The sequence below is a fragment of the Mus caroli genome, unplaced genomic scaffold (genome assembly GCF_978045245.1).
Source record: "Mus caroli unplaced genomic scaffold, Mus_caroli_1 scaffold_6, whole genome shotgun sequence".
In the NCBI taxonomy this organism is placed as follows: Eukaryota; Metazoa; Chordata; class Mammalia; order Rodentia; family Muridae; genus Mus; species Mus caroli.
This window is the reverse complement of record NW_028227261.1, coordinates 79,602,694-79,625,129: the sequence shown is the minus strand read 5'-3', so window position 1 is coordinate 79,625,129 and position 22,436 is coordinate 79,602,694. Positions and strand designations below refer to the sequence as shown.

General features: G+C 35.9%; 1 protein-coding gene across 25 annotated transcripts in view; it reads right to left on the bottom strand.

Moving 5' to 3' along the window:
- Nucleotides 1–22,436, bottom strand: part of Ptprd (protein tyrosine phosphatase receptor type D) — a 2,287,128-nt gene that overhangs the window by 111,945 nt on the left and 2,152,747 nt on the right. For 15 of the 25 annotated variants that reach the window (XM_085839210.1, XM_085839213.1, XM_085839217.1 and 12 more), the window contains 3 exons: nt 17,515–17,724; nt 10,999–11,159; nt 1,761–1,873 (listed from right to left, as the gene is read on the bottom strand). In XM_085839210.1, the coding sequence (XP_085695336.1) occupies nt 1,761–1,873; nt 10,999–11,159; nt 17,515–17,724 (484 nt within the window). The remainder of the gene's footprint in view (nt 1–1,760; nt 1,874–10,998; nt 11,160–17,514; nt 17,725–22,436) is intronic. The other 10 variants (XM_085839214.1, XM_085839224.1, XM_085839215.1 and 7 more) reach the window with 1 other exon arrangement.

Below are 22,436 nucleotides of genomic sequence, written 5' to 3'. Positions count from 1 at the left end.
CCTTGACAAATGCCTACCTCTCATGCAAAGGTTTCTGAGGGACTGCTGTCAGGTTATAGGAAGAGAGAGGTGATACCTATTTGCCCACTTATTCAATGATATACTGTGATTCTGTGTCTGCTAGAAGTCCAAGCTTGCTTTCAGTACAGATCACATTTCACATAGAAACCATGTACAGCAGCATCGGAGAGGACTCTCTTTCCTCAGTGGATTACTAGGGATAAGAGGTGTGATCTAAGGAAAAATTTTCCCTACAATGCTGTGTTTTTTTAGGGTCCTCTATAGATTTACTTAGGTGACAGAGAAAGTACATAAATTGCTGGGTCCATCTCAATGATGTTGAATTTATTCTGAAATAGTCTGTATACTTCCATTTTGAAATGAAGCAAAATAAAACTTACTACACCTATTTGTTTTATCAAATTGCCATAAAAGAACACCACCAGACTTAACATGTTACAGCACACAGGGGATTACAGTGACCCAGGGGGATAACTCAGATCTGCTCACCTGCCCTGGACAAGTTCACGGTTTGCCTTTATCAGTCATGTAACAAGTGTATGCAGAGGGGTTTTGATTTTATAAACCTTTGCTGTGCCATTTATGCTTATGAAAGCATATGCTTACCTTCACAAAGGCAAATGTAAAGAACCCTATCCTCATTTAACTCAAAATTTGAAACGACTCAACATTTGTGATGATTGTATAGCCACCTTGAAATGTGGAAAAGCTCTTTCATTTGAAGACTTAGTAGTTACTGTGTTCATTTATATGCAAAAAATATGTTAACTGCAATAAGCCCTGCATTCTCACAGTTCAAAGCAATTCACTGAGAATCTACAGCTTAATACCTCCAGTGTATCACACTGGGAGATAGAGCATTCCGACATTAATTAGAAGCAAAAGAACTCTGCCATCAGTGTGGAGAATATTACTACAACCAAATTTTAATCCCAAAGACTTTTTAGATCAATGTTTTGCTCACTATGGGAAGGTACTATGATAGGACTGCTCAGTGTGATGTTTTTAGTTCTCTCTACCATTTGATATTTGACATTTGCTTAACATAAACAGTTTGGTCAGAAGAAATCAGAACAGAGCTATTCTTGAAGTAATATTATTATAAGACTTCACCTCATCAGAATAGTGTGTTTTCTCTGTTGAAGCACTTTATGTTCTTTATTCTATGAAAAAAGTATATTTTATATCTCAATTTATTCAAATGTCTCTATAGCATGAAACCTACACTGGTCAGCGAAATTTAGTATAATTAAATTTTTAAAAGACATGAAATTGTTCATTCCTTCTATCCATCCTTTTCTTTCTCCTATTTATCTCCCCTCTCTTTCTTTTCTTTCTGTCTTCACTTCCTCCATTCTTGTTTTATGGTACTATATACACATATAGCAAAGCATGAAATAAATATCCCAATGAGAACAAATTCCGCATTCATCTATTTACTCATGTATTTACTTTATAAGATGAAAAGCTGACTGAACATAAGTAAGTTGTGTCACTACCATTAAAATGACTGATGCTTTTTTAAAGACTGGGACAAATTATACATCTTTCTCTTTCCAATCCCAGTTCAGATTTCAAAAAGTACTTAAATTCCTCTCTATTGTACATATATGTGAATGTCAACTATATTAAAGCAAACAATCAGAATGGACAAAATGGATCAAAATTAAGTGACATACCATTTCTCAGGACAGTGCCAACTGGACTAAGACATTGTGATAGATGAAGTGGCCACTTACCTGGTGTTTGAAAGTTAAGGCGCCTCAGTTCTACTGGGTCGGTTGGGTGGTGTGAAGGTACCTCCTTACTGTTTGGTAAGCTGCTCTTTCTGGACTCCGACTCTGCCCTCTTCCTATAGGGGGAAAAAAAATCAAGATTTAAGACCTGAGCCAAGCAAAACAAACAAAGAACTAACCAATCAACTCTTCCTTACATTATTCTTTCCTCAACAGTGATTTCAATGTTCTTGGACAACTTTATGGTTAAAGAGCCTTGTGGTCTTGTTCAGGTGCTCTTCTGTTAGCTTATAAGGGGTTCCTCACTTTTACAGGTTCTGTCAATGTGGATGATCTCTTCAGTTTGGGGGACTAAATAATTAATTCAGGTCATCTGTCTTTGTGTTTGCAAGCGGCATGGTAAAGGTGTTATTAGACTTGCTCGGAAATCGTCTGTCTAAAATTGGTATTTGTGGCGAATAAAATTCTATGCCTCTAGACTAAAGTAACATTTTAACACAGGAACACCACCTGACCTCAAAATAAACAACTCCTCCTTTCTCTTTCTCTCTCTTTTAAAAATATGTAACTGGTGACTACAAAATACAGATCTATTGGAGTAACTGATGTAGATACATGCCTAAAATTTTGTTATCTTAAAGGCAAAGAAGGAGAGTCAGGACCACAAAGACAAATGTCTCCTTCCTTTCTCACACTGGAAAGAAAAATGACAATAGTGGCTGTGTAGACTGCTATTATGTAACAATCTTCATTATTTTGTTAATGGCAATCAATCACAGAAAGACAAGAAAATATTAATTTGGTTTTATAGAATTGCCAACTCCCATGATGATTATTCAAGACACCACAATAAGTTTTTCTACAAATGTGATTCTTCACATAATAGACCTTTTCCCTCTTTCAGTGGTGACCTACTTAGATCTACTTTCTTAAGCTGCCACAATGGAATTTCACGTTTCTAGTAAGAAATGTTGGGATTTTCCCGTAATATCTATTTATCCATTTTCTTCCAAACCCAAATAATTTCTTTTAGAGAGTTAGATGAGAACTCCATGTAGCAAATGGAAGCATTTCTCAGATTGCCTTTTTCTAAATATTGAAACGAGCAGTCTCCATGCTATAGTAGAAGTTATAGGATCTCATCCTTGCTCAAAGCAAATTATTCTTCTTTTGGAGAAGGTGTGGTTCAATGTCTTTAGGTATTTCTGTATTTTTTTATTTTTTCATATGACTGTAGTATACACGACTAGCAAGCATTGCTCTTGCCATATCTAGGTTAGCCAGAAATCCATCCTTTATTTTTTTACTCATCTTTACCAAATAGAAATAAACGGGATAAATGGCAGACTGACACAAAAAGGATGTGCACTCGAATAACTGAAAGTCAGTTGCATTAGTGAAATATCCTTGATGCAATGCATTCTCTTTGATGGGACTTATTAGGCACCTTCCTTGGGACTTATTAGGCACCTTCCTTGGGACTTATTAGGCACCTTCCTCTCTATGTACCTTGGATTAACCTATCTCAGGGCTTCATTTTCCTAACTAAAGGTGTCATAGACAACCTTAGTATAGAAGGTATTGCCAAGCCAAGCCACACTGTCAATCTGAGGAGTATGGTGATTCTGAATTTTGCCCAACGTACTGGCACCTCTCGTTACATGGAATAAAAAAGAAAATTAAAAGAGGAAGTGGAAGATTGGTGAGAGCAATGAAAAAGAAGACAGCGGCTTAGAAACCATACAAAAACAAGGACTGGATATTCAATTTCAGGGTAGCTAATGCCACTGCAATCATGCAATGGGTATGTTGAGATAATAATAATGTTGAGATACTCATTTTATAGTTGAAGATGATACATTTTCATGGTTTAATAAATGACAAGGAGTTCAGCTGAGCAGTTGATCTCAGAGGAAACCCACAACTTGTCTTTTCATGTCATATATCAGGGCTTTTTCCAGGCTTGGGCCTTTGTGGGAAATAGGCACACGTACATTTCTTTATTAATGCGCCAGACCTAAAGACTAAAGCCTGCACCTGTCATCTGTTCCAAAGGGACAGATGCGATTTACTCAAGGGTGTGGAAAACAGAATTAGAAATATCTAGGCAAGGGAACTGCATTATTCTTGAGAGAATTATCGAACAGCCTCCTTATCTTTCTCCCAGAGGCCAGGCTGAGTGACATTGGCTCTGCTGAGGGAACATTCTCTAAGGAAATTCAGCATTTTTTTTTTTTGGTAGAAGGAAAGGTGGAAATTACATCCTTTGTTAGGATAAATGCCTTAGAAAGATTGTAGTAAAGGATTAACATTACTTACAAGTCATACATTCCATATAATTGTGGCTCATGATGGTTAGAAATGGGCTTCAAGACATCTAATAGCTAATTTCTTTTTACTATGACGGCTCAAATGAGATGACCCCCAAGATCAAAGACTTTTTTAGCTTTGTTTTGATGAAAACCAAAGGCATGATTATGGCTGCCTATTACTATTCTAGTGATAGATACATATTTACTAAAATTGGAGATTTCAGGGCACACAAAGTATGTCTAAGAATGAGTTAGAAGGAACAGTATCATTGTAATCAGTAACCATTCTAAGTAGCTCATTTTTTTTTCAATTTACCATCCTAAATTACAAAGAAGATGGAATAGTCTACACACGACCTAGTGTGAATGAATGTGAGCCACAGAATATTGTGGACAATTTTCCGAGGTTCCATCATTTAATTTTCAATTAGAGAACTACATAGAATAGTGATCAGAGACATTTAAATTTTACATACTACTGTTTTCCTATTAAAGTTATCAAATTCTTCTTCAAGTTTACTTCTTAAAATGACAAGTATGTGCCACACAGAGAAGTTGTATAATTAAGGGAAAACCAAAGATCACGTGTCATTTTTGTTTACATGGCTCCTACTGAGGAAGGATGTCTAAGCAAAGTGAATTTGCTTAGAATATTGTATTTATAGTACGGAAACAGGTTTTGAATTTAACCCCTTCTATAAAAGCTCTGTTATTAATACTTAAAGAGTGTAGTTCAGACTTGGCTGTTTTAATGTCCCTAATTACATTCTGGAATCTATCTGAATGAGTATCAGCTACAGACCGATTTCTCAACTATTTCAGGGAAGAAAAAGAAGATGATGTCTTAAGTTTTGGTCAGACTCTCTAACATGAGTACAACAAGAAGGAAGAATAAACTGTAAAGTGCCTGCATAGTTACAACGGAACGACAGAACAAGAAGTAGCTTCAAAGTGCTCTGTGCGTGAACTTTTCTGTTGAATTAATGGCTACTAATGGCGTCCACAAATGAAGACCTTCTCCTAGAGTTTTTAAACAGTCCTGCCACTAGATTTCATTCTGGCTTTGTGGCCAACATAGTATGTTCTTACAGAAAGCAATGCAGTGATTCTCAAAGTTAAATGTGTACAAACACCAGCTGTAAGGGCTTTTGAAAACACAGGATGCTGTGTCAAAGCTGGAAACTTTATATTTAGTCATCTCAGGTGATAATTAAGAATTTATATTTCTGGAAAATCCTTGGGGAATAATGATTCCAGTGTTGTTGACACACACCAAAGGCCACTGAGTGTATTGTGGGCAGGACAGCAGATAACCTCTGAGATACTTCTTTTAGTTGAATTTTAATCAAGTATTTACATCCTTAGATATGTTTATGTTTGCATAGGTGTATGTATACGAGTTGAAAACTAGATGGCAGTCTGAATTCATCATCAAGTATATTTTGGCTATTACTATTACAGTTATTGCTAATCAGGGCTGATTTCATAAGAGTGCTCACTAAGGGGTACAAACAAACAAAACAAAACAAAAGGTCTACAGGACAACTCACATTTCCAACCTGCAGACACAGTAATACACACAAATACTCATTTACCCCTGAACAGGAAACTCAGAGACTTGCTTTACTAGTTTCTACATTTAGTTTCAATGAGATACATTGTTTTCTGCTCATAAAGACAAATATATATCCCTCACCATTATTTTAATATCCAAATTATCACCTGTGTGTAGGCTCTGTCCAGCTTCCACTTGCTAGGTGGGACCATCAACTCAAGTCTACCTGTATCTTAGTTTTTCCCTACTGAGCATGGAAAGGGTTTAGTCTCTATTCCTCACCTGTCAGGTTTACTGCTCCATTTAATGCAGCACAAAATAAATAAATAAAATAAATAAAAATAAAAAAAAGGAAAAAAAAAAAGAAAGGCTTAATGTTAGTTGGCCAATGGTAACAAGAGTAACCATGACAACCAAGTTTTCAAAAGTAGTGCTCACAAGCAGAGACACACAACTCAGACGTATTATTACACAATAGTGCATCAAAATGTTTATGGGCCTCTAATCATGAGAAAATGGAGGCCATGAGATTATCACTGCATAAAGAATGCATGGCTTTCAGTGGCACTTTTAATTATTATTTATCAAAAATTGCTGCAATGATTAATTAATACAGCAAGTCTATGATGACCAAGCTATTCAATTCATAAGAACTCACGAAAACAATTAATGTTCTTAGTGAAAAGATAACAGAATTTCATAACCATAAAGTCTTCAACTAGGAAGTATGTCACTACTTTAATGATATGAAATTCTGTAAATTGCATTGGTCTATGTAAAACTTTGAACATTGGAACATTATACCACAATGAAAAAACAGTACCAGGAATAATTTTTCCAACACCTCGTGAAAAGTAAGGCAATCGTGAATCTTTTTTATAAGAATGAATGAATTACATTTTAAGTCTTGGAAAAATATAATACTTGTGATTATAAATCCAATGTGCATGACCCTTCTGTATAGCTAATTCATAAGAGCATTTTAACTACTAGCCATTGAAATGACAGATATTTCCTCATGAGGGTGCTGCTTTCTGCAAACACATCCACTGGTCACTCATAGTTGCTTCCACCTGTGATGATACATTGACTATTTAAATATGCAAATGCTTTCCAGAAAGAAGTAATCTGAACAATATTCATTTGGAGGCAACAGATAAAGTGTTTTGTGTTGTACACAACAGGTACTACAGACAATGCAACCCACTGCTCAAAGAAAGAAAACCAAAAACTCACATTTATCTGTATAAACACACACAGTGAACGATGACAATGTCACACTTACTTTGTGTAGTTCTTTCTATCCTTAACTGTTAGGTGATTTACCTAGCAGCCTCAATTTAAAAATAACAAAGAAGCAAACAAATAAAACCACAACCTTTCTCACTTACTTGTTAACCAATGAGTTTATCAGAGACTGAAGTATAGGTACTCTCCTCTGGGTAGAAGAGAAAGGCTGCTTGAGCACTTACATGAAAGGATGGAGCGTGATCTAACAGAACATTTCTATGGGACAGCTTGATATAGCCGAATGTGTATTCCTATCTGTTTAAATATCTACATTTGAAGGCCTGAAAATCAGGCAAATGTATATCATAGGCCAAGATGAAAATGATAGTACATCATAAAATAAACAGCTGGAGGAAAATAAATTTAATATTATTGAACATGTATTCAATGTTGCTCCGTTTTGGGTACTTGGGAGACAATGAGAAGAGTCAGGATAATGGGTAATTATATAGAAAGGCAACAGTTCTATCACCAATAACTAGAACTTCAAGGCCATAGAAAGAGGGCCATACAATAGCCTAAACAGAGGGGGGAGAGGAAGCTTATCCATAAAATGAGATGATCAAGATAAGAGGAGTGGCCAGGAATGAGGCATGGGACTCTAAGGAGGGTAGGCTGCTGTGTGGCAGAAAGAAGAGACAAGCAGCTTTGACTCTGTGCTGGGTATTGACTTAGATTTCTTTATGAGGTATAGTGGCTGTAATGATATACTGATGATCATTTAGAAGTACATGTATGTTGGCGCTTAAAACAGGAGACTCTAGGAAAATTAATTTTAAATTAATTTTTAAAATTAAAAATTTTTTAAATTAAAAATTAAATTCCAGCTTTTCAGCTGGAAAAGCTAAAATTAGTTGTCTCATCTACTTCATGATTTACACACATATGCAACAGAGAACAAGGACAGAATTTTCTCCCTTCATGGGCTAAGCTATCATGTCCAAAGATGCCATTACTGTTATAGTATGCCTTGGCTTGTTCTAGCCTCATATTCTTCAGGTCCTTTCCTACACCATGCCATAAATAAAAATACACTATCATCTTGAGATATTTTTGCATAAGGTTATCATTTTATTTTAAAATATTTACTTTTTATGTAAAAAATGTAGGCTATATTAGAACTAATTACTAAGTTTATATATGCAGCTGTGCAGAGTAGATGGATGTGGAAGAAATGAGTGGCCTGGTGAATTGTAATTGTCAGGGGTGGATGGATTATGGGAACCTGGGTCTATACATCACAATGAGACACACACATATACATATAAAGAAGAAATAATATAAAACCATTCCTAGTACCTCTTTATGTTCTCAGATTATGGAACAGTATTATGAAAAAGCTCAACTGTCTAGTTCATTTATTTTCTTTGTAAATAATGAAATTTGGGGTATTGGCCAGACTTTCTAGCCCTTCAGCCACAGCAGAAGTTGACCTTGACCACAGGGCTCCTGATTTATAGCCCAGCGTTTTCCTAGGCCTTGTTTGCATCTCATTATTGAATTTATATGTTGAGTCACTGCATGAGTGAATTATGAAAATCTTTGCAAGGAAACCCTAGTAAGAAGTATGTGTAACACTGTAAATCTACCATTGTAATTTAATATTCTTTAGACACAGTACATGGCTTAGAGCCCTTACAAAGTTTCAGTGACAGTTTTGTCACTGGTTATCAGTGTATTCTAGATAGAAATTAAGAGAATAAAAAATTCAAATGAACAGTAACATAAAATAGTGTCCTTTTCCCACATCAATAAAATTGTTAAAGAAAGTCTCAAAGCCTCAAGTTGTTGGGTAAAATACACTTATTAGTATGGCTAGCCATCCATGGAGACTGATTCTTTCAAAAGTGAAAGTGTTGTGAGCAGGAGTAAAGATAATTTTAAAGTCAGGGTGGCTCAGTTCTGGCTTTCGCCATTGAGATCTTTACACATTATCTGCATAGAGATGTAAAATATTAATATTTTCCTAATTATAGTAATAACAACAATACTTTTATTTTGGCTTCATTACCAATGATCTATATGTAATTGGGAAAGGCACCTAAAAGAGGGAGTGAAGTACATATTATATAATTAACTTTGCTCAGTATCTAAGCTATAAAAGACACCATTCATTGAGTACAGTTTTCTTCTTGAACTGCCTCATGATAATCAGGAAGAACGTTGTTGAGTCTACTTAAATTTCAAGTCAGGAACATTTTTTAGTGCTGAAGCAAGCATTTCTATTTCAGAAATGCTCCCTGGCCTTCAGATGGCTAGCTAAATATACTCGGCATTCGAGGATGTATGCATTTTCCAACAATCACATTAGACGATGCTCACATGTGCACATGCAAAAATGCAACTTGTTTAACAGAGTCATGAAACCTAAATACGATACTTCCTCTTGCAGGATTAAGGAATATTATAGATGAGCTGGTTCTTTTCAAGCATATGTAGCTGAATCAAGGCAAATGTAATTATAGTTTTAAAAGCTTATCAATGTTATAGTTCTTAATTGTATACATTTATGTAATTAACTTACATATACAATAGGATTACTTACTAATTGCCTCACATATCATAATAAAACATGACCTGAAAATAATCCATGCATTTCTGCTCATTTTGAATATCAGAAATATCATATGACCTGGGCTAGAAATGGACCTGTGAACAGTTTTTTTGTTTTCTTGATGTTTTTGTTGTTGTTGTTCTTTTTGTTGTTGTTTTTCTGGCCAGATTCCAGTGTAGGGTGTGGTCAATTGAATATCATCCAGATAACAATGAGAAGTCTAATTTGGACCTTTTTTTTTCAAGACAGAGTTTTCTTGGCTGTCCTAGAACTTGCACTGTAGATAAGATTGGCTATAAATCTACAGAGATCTGCTTGCGTCTGCTTCCAAGGTGTAGGAATAAAAGGTGTTTGCCACTACCACCAGGGTCTAACTTGAATTTTCATAAAATCTATTCTGTCTCTTAGGTTACTACCTGTAACCTAGGTTACAATGAAGGGGACCAACTCCAGTTTGTCTTACATAGGATTCATGACTGACTTAGAACACATGGGCTTCAACTTTCTCCTACTTTTGTATCTTATACAGAAGAGAGGTGAGAATATACAATGGGCTCCATATGATGCACATTGGTAATATAGGGATTGGTATGAGAAGGCTCAAACCATCAACTAAGAGCAGATTCTGTCATTGACCACTGCTTCTCTATTATTCTAAAGCTTGAGCAATTTCATGGTGGCAGTGATCTGAATGGATAACTATGCACATTTATCTCCTTCTTCCTAACCCCAAGATAGAACAGGCAACTTAATGAATTATGATTATGAGTATTGCTTTGTCTTTAATAATTTCAACTTTTTCTCCAGGTTGGAATGAATAGAATAGATACTTAGTTCTTCAGAGAAGGGTTAGAAATGATAAGGAAAAAAACAAAACAAAACAAGCCTATTCTATGGGCAAGGGAATAATGGTAGAAATGACAAGATGCTAATCGGGTTGATACTGAGATGTATGAGGACTATGGTTACAATTTGTTTCAAATAGAAGTCAACACTTTCTGATCACCTCTTCTTGAACACTGATGCAAATTTAATAGTGAATATTTGGAATGAGAGTCAGAAAAAAATGGGAAGGAATTCATTCTCTAGTTCTTTTTCTTTTCATTGTAAAAAATCCTTAAACATTCAGTTGTATTTGCTAAACCACAAGAGACAAATATAGGGAAACATTTTAGCACAGGTACACATTAGATTTATGAAATCTAAACATCTAAAAACCAAATTAAAGCTTACATAGAATGGGTTGTTTAGGTTGTAGTAATATCTCGCTATTGTGAAAACTGGTCATCACAGGGCACTGCAGAAGATGGGAGCTGAGAGAGTGGATGTTTACAGTAAAAGACCATGCCACTAGCTCAGTCACCTCAACTTGTATAAGGCATGACAAAAACATGTTTCCAATAGTAGTTACTGGGCTGTCTTCAAATGTATAAAGTCTACCACACAACCACAGAAAAATAATCTATTCTACTAAGTCAAGGTAGAATAAATTGTCTTCAAAGTCACAATTAAAATATAGAGCAGACCTACCTTTTATAAAGAAGAATAGCAATCACAATACAGATGATAAACACCACTGCAAGGACAGGACCTACGACCCATATCAAGCCTTCCTCTTCATCTGTGATTGGCTGTGGATCCAGATCCATTGACACAACAGGGTCGGAGTATGGGCTGGTTGCATACATCTTCTGAGGATAAGCAGAGTCCATTTTAGTTAGATAATGTCTTTCTGAGGGGTATCTTAAGCACTAAGATAAGACAAAAATTATGATATATATATTATGACAGCCTGATGAAGTAATTTTACTGGGGAAATAATGGGAAAAGAGGGATGAGTTAAAAGGAAACAAAACAAGCATGAGATGAAGAAGGACATTCTACAATGATGGAAATGAGAGATACATAACGAAATCATTTTAAATGGTATAAATGACTTCAAAGGTACTTTATCCATGGAATTTACAAATACAATTTTATGAGTCTAAAATATCAATGAGCAAGCATCAAAGATGGGCTGACAATGTTCGCTTCAAGAGTCAGCCTTTTAAAGAAAATCCCCAACAACAGACACAAGAAGCCTTCTTTTGAATTGTTGCTCATGGTTATCCAAGAGGTTCCCTGAACAAGCTTCTGCTCTTTCACTTCCTTTGGAAGTGGAAGGTAAGTTCCAATTTCTAAAGACACTGGCACTAAAGACAGGGGACTCAGAGTACATGAGCTGGATCTGACCTGAAGCATTAGGCCCTGAAGAATAGTACTCAGAGTACCAAAAGTTTCTAATGGAGAGAAGCTTCTAAGGGATGGAAATAATCAATAGTCCCACCCAGATGTGATGCCTATGAACCACAGCAACCAACATGGCATGATACCTCTAAGGGTGCAGTAGTAGTATGGATACTTTGGTAGTTATCAACAACACTCTAATTGGACTTCAGACCTCTTCAAAAGAGAGAAACACACCTGGTACTGGAAACCTAGCCTACAATCTGAAGCTAGGGAAGCCATAGATTTTGAAGCCATTTCTATAACAGTCACTTTATGAAATCAGCATAATCCCTAACTACACTCTGAATGTTTATCCTATTATCTACAGATAAAGTTGTTCTCATCCCTCATTGAGACTCACTGTAAACTTCTCTTTACGGGAGAGAAATTCCATTGCATAAACCAAACCAAACCAAACCAAACCAAGCCAAACCAAACCAAACCAAACCAAACCAGAAACCCCCATGTACAAATGAGAGCAAAATGGAGCATTGTCAAGCTCAGTTTCAACTGACACATTTTCAACACTCTGCCTACACCTACAGCACAGGGATCACTGCTTGAGAGGGAGCACCATTAGTGCAATGGCCAGAGGAACAGGAAGTTTCGATGAGACTGTGTTCCCTTAAAATGGCAAAGGAAGTATATTCATGAAATTCTACTAGTATAGCTGTCTAATAAAAGACCTGAATGAAAAAATATGATACCAATAGACATGTTAATGTAGAGGGAGGGGGAATCTTGTAAGGCTTCTACTCTGTAAAATATATTAAAGGAAACTAAGGAGACATCGTGTTTTCTAGGAAAGAGCACATGAACTGGTCATCCAATACCAAAAGGACATCCTATATCAAATGATCATCTCTGAAAACATTCATACAAGTAACATTATATCGACTGCGGAGGTTATATATATAGGAACACACACACACACACATACACACACACACACACACACACACACACACACACACTTGAAAACAATGATAAGAAATGAGGTCATGAATTTGAGAGAGAGTAAGGGAAAAACATGGAAGGTTGAAAGGAAGAGGGAAAAATAATGTAATTATATTAATGACAAAATACTTTTTAAAGGCATTAAACAACATTCAATGAGCACATATACTGTAGTAATATATTAATTTCTATGTGAAAATAAAGATGGTAGACTTATTCCCAGTCCAAAAACTGAGTCACAGTGATCTGAAATCCAAGCAATTTTGGTTGATTTTAGGATATTTTACAGATTTTTTGAGTTAGGTCTGTGAAAGCCCAAGGAACTATTCCAATGGGTAAGCAGAAACACTCTGAAATCAGAACCTCTGTGGTTCTAAGATCTTAGACATGAGACAATCCATGTTATGAAGCTACAAAGATTTCCCACAGACGTGGCAAACATTTCTCGAGGAAAACAAACCAGTGTCTAATGTAATGTTAGAACACACTAGCCCTTCTCAGAACTCTACATATCCAGGGCGTTTAAGTCTATAGTAACAAGGGAGCATGCTAATCTTAAAATTAGAAATCAAGATATATGGATTTGATTATACAGATTTTGGAAACAGAAATCATCCAAACTTAGAGGGATTTAGTAGCTTCTATTTAAATTTATGACAGCCAACCAATTAGAAGTTCATACGCTTTCTCCAAGAGGAACTCTACCACATACCTTCAAAACTCAGTTACTCAATAAAGAATGGGCCTCCTTTCTGTAATGTCCTATTTCAGTCTATTTCATCCCATTTAAGATGAAGCATTTTCTTGACTCTGCCCTTTAAGGTTCTTTGTTCTACTCTTCTAGTCCTCAAGTCAATTTACACCCACTGGCTGCTGGTGTCTCCTGCCACGTACGCATCTGTTTTCACTCAACTGTGACCTGTAGTGTTATTTTATCACTTACAAAAACGAATTGTCTTTCTTCAGCCCTTGGGTTCTTAGTGTCTTTTACACTTGCCTCAGTTTAGCAAGACTTAATAACTAACTCCCTTCCTGACTTTCTTGATTCTGTATTTCACCAGTTTGTTCCTAATCTTTTAAATTGCAGGAACCCTGTGAACTCATTGTCTGACTTTAGGGCCCAGCATTCTTTTCGCTCTTTATAAGGCCAGGAGGTAAACCGGTTTTAATATTTGAATATCAGAGACTTTCATTTTCAATTGCCTGGACATTCAGGTTCAGATGAAGATCTTCCCTTCCCTTGGCCTTGACTTCCTTTTCCTTAAGTTTGCACTGTGAAAGGAGACTATAGGTTTGATTTTATCAATAACCTAAGGTCAAACTTCTGGTCTCATTAGTTCTCTCTTGTCCATACGCAAAGTCCGCATTTGATGAATTACAACTGCTATTGAAGTTATCATCCTAACTTGGGACTGAAAAGCCTTTAAGAGGCTTTCTGTCAATTCCGCTAGGAAATCTGGATACCTTACTATGGATAGCAGAAGCCTTAGCACTTTTGTTTTAAACATTCTTACCAAATTTAACAATTCTATCACAGGGAGTTTTGTTGCTGTATCCTAAATGTTCTATCCTTGCTAATTAACATATCTGCAAGTTCTATAACATTTAGCTCCTAAAATACAACTACTTTCCAAGGACCTACTTATACATTGTCTTATTCACTGGAGGAATTCAATCCTAACAAACACTGGATAAGAACAGAACAATTTTATTTAGTAATTCATTTCTTACTTAATGACCTTCATGAGATTCTGTTTTTAAAGACTGTGTACATATATTTTGTTTTGTGAGATGAAAGTAAATTCCTGGAAGATTTGGGGTATATATGCTATTTGTGTTTATTTGTTCAAAGTGGCTAGCATTCTACATCGTATTTAGAAAGTTCTCAGCAAATTTTTGCTGAATAAAGTAAATGAGACAGGATAACATCAACAACAAAGGCTCATATTTTCAAGAGGCTGTGAATGCTTATACCGGAATGGATATAATTTGTTTAAGATAAGCAAATTTAGTTAAGTTTTTAACCTCCATTGTTGATGAACATGCCTTAAGGCACATATTTTAAAGTTTAGTACAAGACCAACAGACCAGCAGAGAACATGCTCCACTTCATACCTGAACTTTACTGTTGCTTTCTATTTTATTTACTTCCCAGAACAGAGGTTAAAATGACTTTCAAGATTTTCTATCTATCAAACAAATGAAAACTCAGTATATTTTTTGATCTTTCTGAGATGTAACTGAAAGCAGGAGAGGAAGGAGGAAGTCTTGGAGCATGGATACACACACACACACACACACACACACACACACAAATAAAACATATATTATATAACAATTTACATAAAGAACAGGGGATAGAATTTATATATCAAAGAAACTTGATTCTTTATATGTTTGTTTTGGTAGGATCTCTTTCATTTTTTTGGCTAATCTTAAATTGATATAAGTATTTGAAATTCTTTACCATATGGTTTTGAGATAATAATTGAAATGTTAAATCACAATGGAAATGTAAAGAAGGGCTTTCCAAAGTAAATGGGAAACTCTAACTTAAGTCAGGAAAGAGATCTAAGTTAAAATGAAAAGAAAGCAGAGGCATAAAATGATACCAGCCTGATGGAAAGTAGAATTTGCTATGTGGGACAAACTAATAGAAGAGTTTAGACATTATACCATTTAAAACCAGTTTCTGATATTATTAATAGGAAGCAACAGATTAACAAAAATTCATTGTGACAGGAGGTAAAAAACAGTAGAGAAGTGTTTTTTGGTTCTGAAAAATGATAACCAAGAACTGGATTATAGCTATTATTACTAATCAGGCATAGACACGTGGTGCTTCCAAATGGACCAAGCCACTACAAACTGGACACAACTATCTGCTCTGAAGTGAATACTGGCACAAGCACACATGACATATAGGGACAATATTGTTAATATAATGAATCATATTGAAGATCAACAACATGTTGGAGAGGGCCCTTAGACCCTAGGGGGGAACCTACTACAAATTATTCCAGTAAATGAACACAGTATTAAATTGACTCCTAATGACTCATCCTTGGATTCATGTATTAGTACATCTCTCAACCCTCATCAGAGAAACTTCCTTTTCTAGTAGGAGGTGACTAACATAAAGACCTAAGGTCAGCATGCAAGATACTAGCCATAAAAGGGACATTTATATCATATATCAATTACAACCCCTCTCCTCAAGGCTCAGAGTTTACCATGAAAAACTGAAAGACTCAAAGATAGTGGATAACTACAAGGAAAGAGTGTTTTCCAGATACATGAACTCAGCAGTGAAAGACCTATGCATCTCAAACAAGACAAAATCACAGCATGGGAAACAATGTCCCACCTGTAGATGAGAAGTTATTAGCAAATGACTTCCATTGGAGAAAACAGTCAGTTTTCTTCAAGAAAGCAGAACATGAGAGCTGCCCATGCTCCAGCAGATGGCAATTGGAGATAGTGAGAATTACGAAACTAGAGGGATACAGACTTCATCAGTAAGGAGACATCTGGGCATGAATGGAAATCCTTGGGAGACAGCAGACTCCATAGTGCCCAAGGAAGACACCATCATCATTCAGTAGGATTGGGTAAGATTTGCTAAATTCTGTGGTTTACCCAAGTGCTTTAAGTGCATCATCAGGAACATTTCTAGAATTATATAAAGAAATATCCTCTCAAGTATCTATTTCATTTTTAAAGAAAAAATGATTTCTAATGTCCTATTCCCCTGATACTTTACTAAAAGATTCAACTAGATAAGACAGAACATCCTGATGTACTGACATTCCAGGAAGGCTATCAAGTGATATTTATACCCAAAGGTAAATGAGGCTACTTTTGTGTTCTGATTTTTTCATAGGCTAATTCCTCTAATCATCTGAAGAGAAGCCCTGCTGTACAGAAGAGCACCTGATACAAAGACCTTTCATAAATTGTGGGCTTCTTGTATAAAGAGAGCAGTTCAACTCACTTGTCAAACCTGTCAGATTTAAGCCTTGATTAGGACACAGTTAGGCATATACCTATTAAATGTTAATGTGAACTGCCACTTTATACATCTACCTTCCTTCCAGTCTACTGTTTCTCCCCCCTTTTTCTTTTATTTAAAGCATTCGAAGTAACTGAAGCATAAAATGACATAGGAGGTAGTTGGATTACATAAAACAAGACAACTCATTATTTAGAGTACCTTAGGAATTCTCACTCTTATTGAATTATTCTGTAACTTTCTTGGATTTTCACTAATAAAGTCACTCATACTTTCTATAATTGAAGAGGCTGACTGTACTTACTCTCCCTAGATTCACTGTCTGGTGAAGCTGGATAGAAGCACTGAGTATTCACAGTTACAGGAGAGTAAGTTTAGTAAATACTGTAGTCCATGTTTTCAAACATGCTATTTGAATAACAGAGGTTGTTGCTTCCTACTAAACCATATAAACCATCTCTAGGATCATATAACTTTAAAACAGTATTTTAAATGCAAATCAACTTAAACAAAGAAGAGAGAGAAGTCTTAGAGATTATGAAGAAAATGCTACACTGTTACACAGAAAAGTCTGAAGACCTATGCTGGATCAATCTGGTACATAACATGGGAAATTCCTTCACCTAAGAGGCCATTTTATTTACAATGTAGTATCATGCAGAGCACTCAGTAATTTTGTAAGGACAAGCAACTCAATGTTATACTTCCATTAATGACATCTGGTGAGAAATACTTGGGGTATGTTGCAGGCATATCCTCAAATAAACATGCACAGAAGTAGGAAACATAGGACATCATAATTAACTTACAGACTCTGCATGGTCCATCACTGCTAACACAAAGAAGACATATTCTTGTCCACTTTGGAGTTGTTTGTTCGTAAATCCACCATAATGTTTGTCATCCCCCAGGGTGAACTCAGTGGGAAGGACATCAAAGTGAGCAGCAATATATGGCTTTAATTCAACTTCTCTTCCATAACGAATGCTTCTGCGTTTTCTAGATATCTCCTTAAGCAGCTTAAGGGAAAAGTGACAAACAGAAAGAAAGAAAAAAGAAACATAAACAACCAACTTCTTGATGTCTTAGAAGAGAAATTAATCCAGGGCTGGTAAGAACCTGATACAATTGGTTCACCTTTCCTGCAGCAGATCAGCTCAACTGACACTCTTGTGATTTTCAAATACTTGCTTCCTCTTAGATAAGATGCTAAACTGATTTGCAAGGGCCAGAGTATAAACACAGGCCATTAGACCTTCACTGGAAGCACACATAATTTCCTACAGTAATAAAATTCTTTAAAAGGCCAATGCAACATCATGTCCTGCTTAAGGAAGCACAGTTTGATACACAAAAGCCTCATGAGAGATACATGACACAATTAGTACCAGTCAAAGCCATCAAAATGCTAAAATATGATATTTTTATAGAAGATGCCACCATTTTATTGTGGGATCATATGATGACATTCTCTAAAGTCTGCAGAGATGGAATCTAATGAGTAACTTTGATTTGCCAATTCTAAGATGTCCTCATCACGCATTTCCATGTCTGGCTTAGCTTACCTCTTTCTTAAGCAATTTCGAAGAGATTCTTGATTTTTTTTTAACCACTGAGTTGACTTTCCTATAATCTAGCTCTGAGGAATAAGTACTTAGACAGGTGATATGGTCAGCAGGGTAGGTAAGAATTAATTTCAATATCAAGAAGTAAAGAAAACACACACACACACCTCTTATATTTCTAAGGAAAAAAATCTAAAATTAATGTTTAAATAATTTATTGCTTTTCATTGTCTTTCTTTGGAAGAAAATCTCACTAATGATATGAGAATTGATTTTGAAACAATGCACAGTTATTTCATAGAGTCTAATTGAGAAATGGCTTCGATTTGTCTTGGGTGATTTTTGAGGAAAGTGCTCATGTTTTAATGACTTTTCAGAAAGAACTTTTGTTTAACTGTTGGTGAAGAAAGGGGCATGTGTCTGAGGAGACACTGGACAAAGTCTTTGTATCTGAGGGCAAACCTAACCTTTATCCTGGTCAACAATGTTAAAGGACTTAGACAGATTGGGCAGCAAAACTATTATGGTTGGTTTTTGTGCTGGAAAAGATACAGTAAAGCCAAACTGGTGAAATTTACTTTGTACAAGGAAATACTGTAAGAGATGGAGGAATAGATAGTCCAGCAGTTCAGTGCTCTAGCTGCTCTTCCAGGAGACTTTGGTTTGACTCCCAGAATGCAAAAGAGCAGTTTACAATCAATCATACAGGAACTAACATGCTCTTTTTGCCTCTGTGGACACCAGCATGCATTTGCTGAAGAGTGGCACATGCAAGCAAACACTCATACTCATAAATTAAAATTTTGAAAAAAATCAAAGCAAAAAATGATGGCACAATCAGGACAAGACTCTCAAGAAAATGGTTATTGGTCTTCTCTAAACTCAAATGGTTCTGTCTGAAACAACAGGCAATACAGTGTTTTACACCAAGAGTCCACTAATGTGCACAGCTGATTCAAAAACTAATAATGTGGAAGATAGGCTTCTGGCTATGGAATAATTTGTTCCTAGAACATGTATCAGTATTATTTAATTTATCATGCTCTAAAAATGTCTGTTAAATTTTGAGCTTATTGCTACAACTAAAATTATATGAGATTTAAGGCATTTATAGAAGTTCAGGGAATTAGACATGCTCTGGCAAATGCGGATCAAAATTTATGTATCTATGTAGAAATCCAGGTGGGCCACTCAGTGATATTCCATCTTCTCAGTTGAAGGAAGAGAAAATTTTCTTTTGTTGTTATATATAGGCTTACATATAATGATGATGATGGCCACATCTTAAGCAAGTACTTATTGGGTACCAGATACTTTTCCAGGAAGCATATATTGGCTCCCCACAACAACCATGTAAAATAGATTACAATTACAAGTTAGATTACAATAGATTACAAGTTAGCAAACGGGGCATGATAGAATGGTTCCCTGTATGAATAGGCTTGATGGGTAACAAAAAATGAAACCCATCCATAGGAGAGATGAATATGAGAGATTTTCCACCAAATTTTTACACAAAATCAAGAAATCTAATGCCATGTTTGAGTGCTGACCATTTGAATCATTTTTATTCAATTAGTATGTAGGTTATTTTTGTGTATCTGCTTTCATTAACATAGATGAATACCACCTTTCCTTTTCCTAGATTTTTTAACATGCAAATTATAAAACTCTTGATGCCAAATAATTAATATAATATCATACTTGAAGGGTGACTATTAAGGCTATTGTCAATGTTCAGTATATGATAGTCTATGTAACCCTGAGGAAAATATACTACAGATGCTATGAATAGTCTTTTGAAGTTGGTCAATCAAAAGCATTTACCATCAGTTGTTTATGTGACTCTATTTCTGCTTCTACTTCACTGATCAAACCCTACCTTAGTTCTGTTCACATTTCAGATATAGGCAGCTGTCATCATTCATCAATATCATTCCCATGATTACAATTTGCTAGGGTTTATTTAGAAAAAATAAAGTAAGTGCCTTGGGATTAAATATTAGAACAGTTTGGTCTTTAGGTCCAGTACAGTCATTTGCTGAAGTTAAATCTGGAATCGGATCCTGCCTCCAAAAAGTACCCGTTAGGATGCTTCCAGTGTTAAACTTTAAATAGTTTTAAGTTTAAATGATACCAAAGTTAGTCACAGTGCTGAAATGATAGCCACGCATGACCTCATTACTTTATGACAATGCTTTGAAGAATAGTGCAATGAAAGGCTTGGGCACATTACCTCACTTGCCCTGAAATAAATACAATGAACATTGGGGAGTCATTCTGCCCAAAATTCATTACAACTATCAACGCCTGTTCTGCTCAGTTTGACCTTGAGAGCAGGAGTACTAGTCTATGAATTTATCACTCAGATATTAGCCCAGACCAAAAAAAAATGATATCATAATATAATTTTGAGAGTCACTCACTTAAAAGGCCTTTTTAAAATCTGGTATGGGCCTAGATGTGAGGCATATGTGTGGAAATCCCCTCTGGCCATCATTCTATTTGATGTATCCCCAACAATATGAATTAGTGAACTATAGGTCTTACTGAAAAAGTACTTGGTCAGATACAATTAAGCAAAGCACATTGCTTTGTCAAGCCTAGCAGGTACCAAATTCAAACTGAAGTTACTACGATGTTTTGTCATATATACCAGGTAAAAAACCAGTCCTGTCTGCAGGGGTCAGAAACAGGCTGAGTAAGCAGAAAGGGCCACAGCCGCCTCTCATTTGTTCCCCTCCACAACAGTCACAAAATATATTAGATATAATTCCAGAAGTTATATCAAGGGCTTCAGTTCTTTATCAGAAATAATTTTCATTTTCCAGTCAATGCATATCTTATTTCTTCCACCATTAATTCTGCAATGTGGTCTCAATTATATCAGTAAGAAAAGTGGGAAACAACCCATCCTGACCCAAAAGTTGTGAATTAATAAAATGTTCTTTATCAAGCTATTATACAGATTAATGCACCACAACTCAAAGGATGATTAAAATGACCCTTTGTTATGGGAATCAGTAGCACAGACCTGTGGAATTTAATTGCAAGAAAGTTCAATGTCACATAGCCCTATATTTTAATCCATTAACATTACTGAGCATTCTAGAGGTTAAAGCCTGGCTGTAAAGAAGAATCAGTTTCCATTCCTTCCTATCAAATGGTTTCACATCTAAGAAAAGCACATTATTGAAAGCATTTGATGTCCCTTTTGCCTTGGATCTCAGTGCTTTGAAAACTCGTTTTAAATAGGTAGAACTATTTATAGATTCTACAAGTTACCTTTGCATTTAAAAATCCAATTTCAACAAAAAATGAGGAAATGACAATTCTATAACTCAGCTCTGAACTATAGACTGACATGGGGTTAACTGCTTAGAGAAAGGATCCTGTTTGCTCTAACATCATAACTGACAGAAAGCAAACTGACAGCTAAGCTATGTGACCACATTACTGAAATGTGTCATTTTGTACTGTAGCCACATCACCTAATCACTAGACAGTGACACAAGCAGAGACCTGACCTTGAGCTTGTCTAGCCTTCAGAGCTTGAACAAATTTAACTCATAAAATAGGTAGTTGAGGATGAGGCACACTTGTAGGGTGATGCACATCTGCCAAGGGATGTGAGCCTAACCCCAACGCCCCACTTTGTTTTTGTCAGAACACATTTACCTCGTGCAGACATATTACAAAAACATCAACAATCCCTTGAAATGTAGTTAAGGGAATTAATCATTGCCCTTCCTCCATTTTTTACTAATCTGGAGGAGAACGAATATACAGAGATAATGCAATTATTATGAGATATGGACCATGTTGTAAAGGAACCACATAAATTAAACCTTCATATATATTGATGTTGGAGGCACTTATAAACTTACAACATTTTGTTTAAAAACGTCTCTGTAGTATTTCAACTGTGACTCCTAGCCACTGTAGGAGATTTGGTAAATACTCTGTATCAGGTTTTGCATAATGCAAATGACTACAAATACGTAATCATTTCTTTTAAAAAGTACAAATGAAGCTGGGAGGTGGTGGCACACGCCTTTAATCCCAGCACTTGGGAGGCAGAGGCAGGCAGATTTCTGAGTTCAAGGCCAGTCTGGTCTACAAAGTGAGTTCCAGGACAGCCAGGGCTATACAGAGAAACCCTGTCT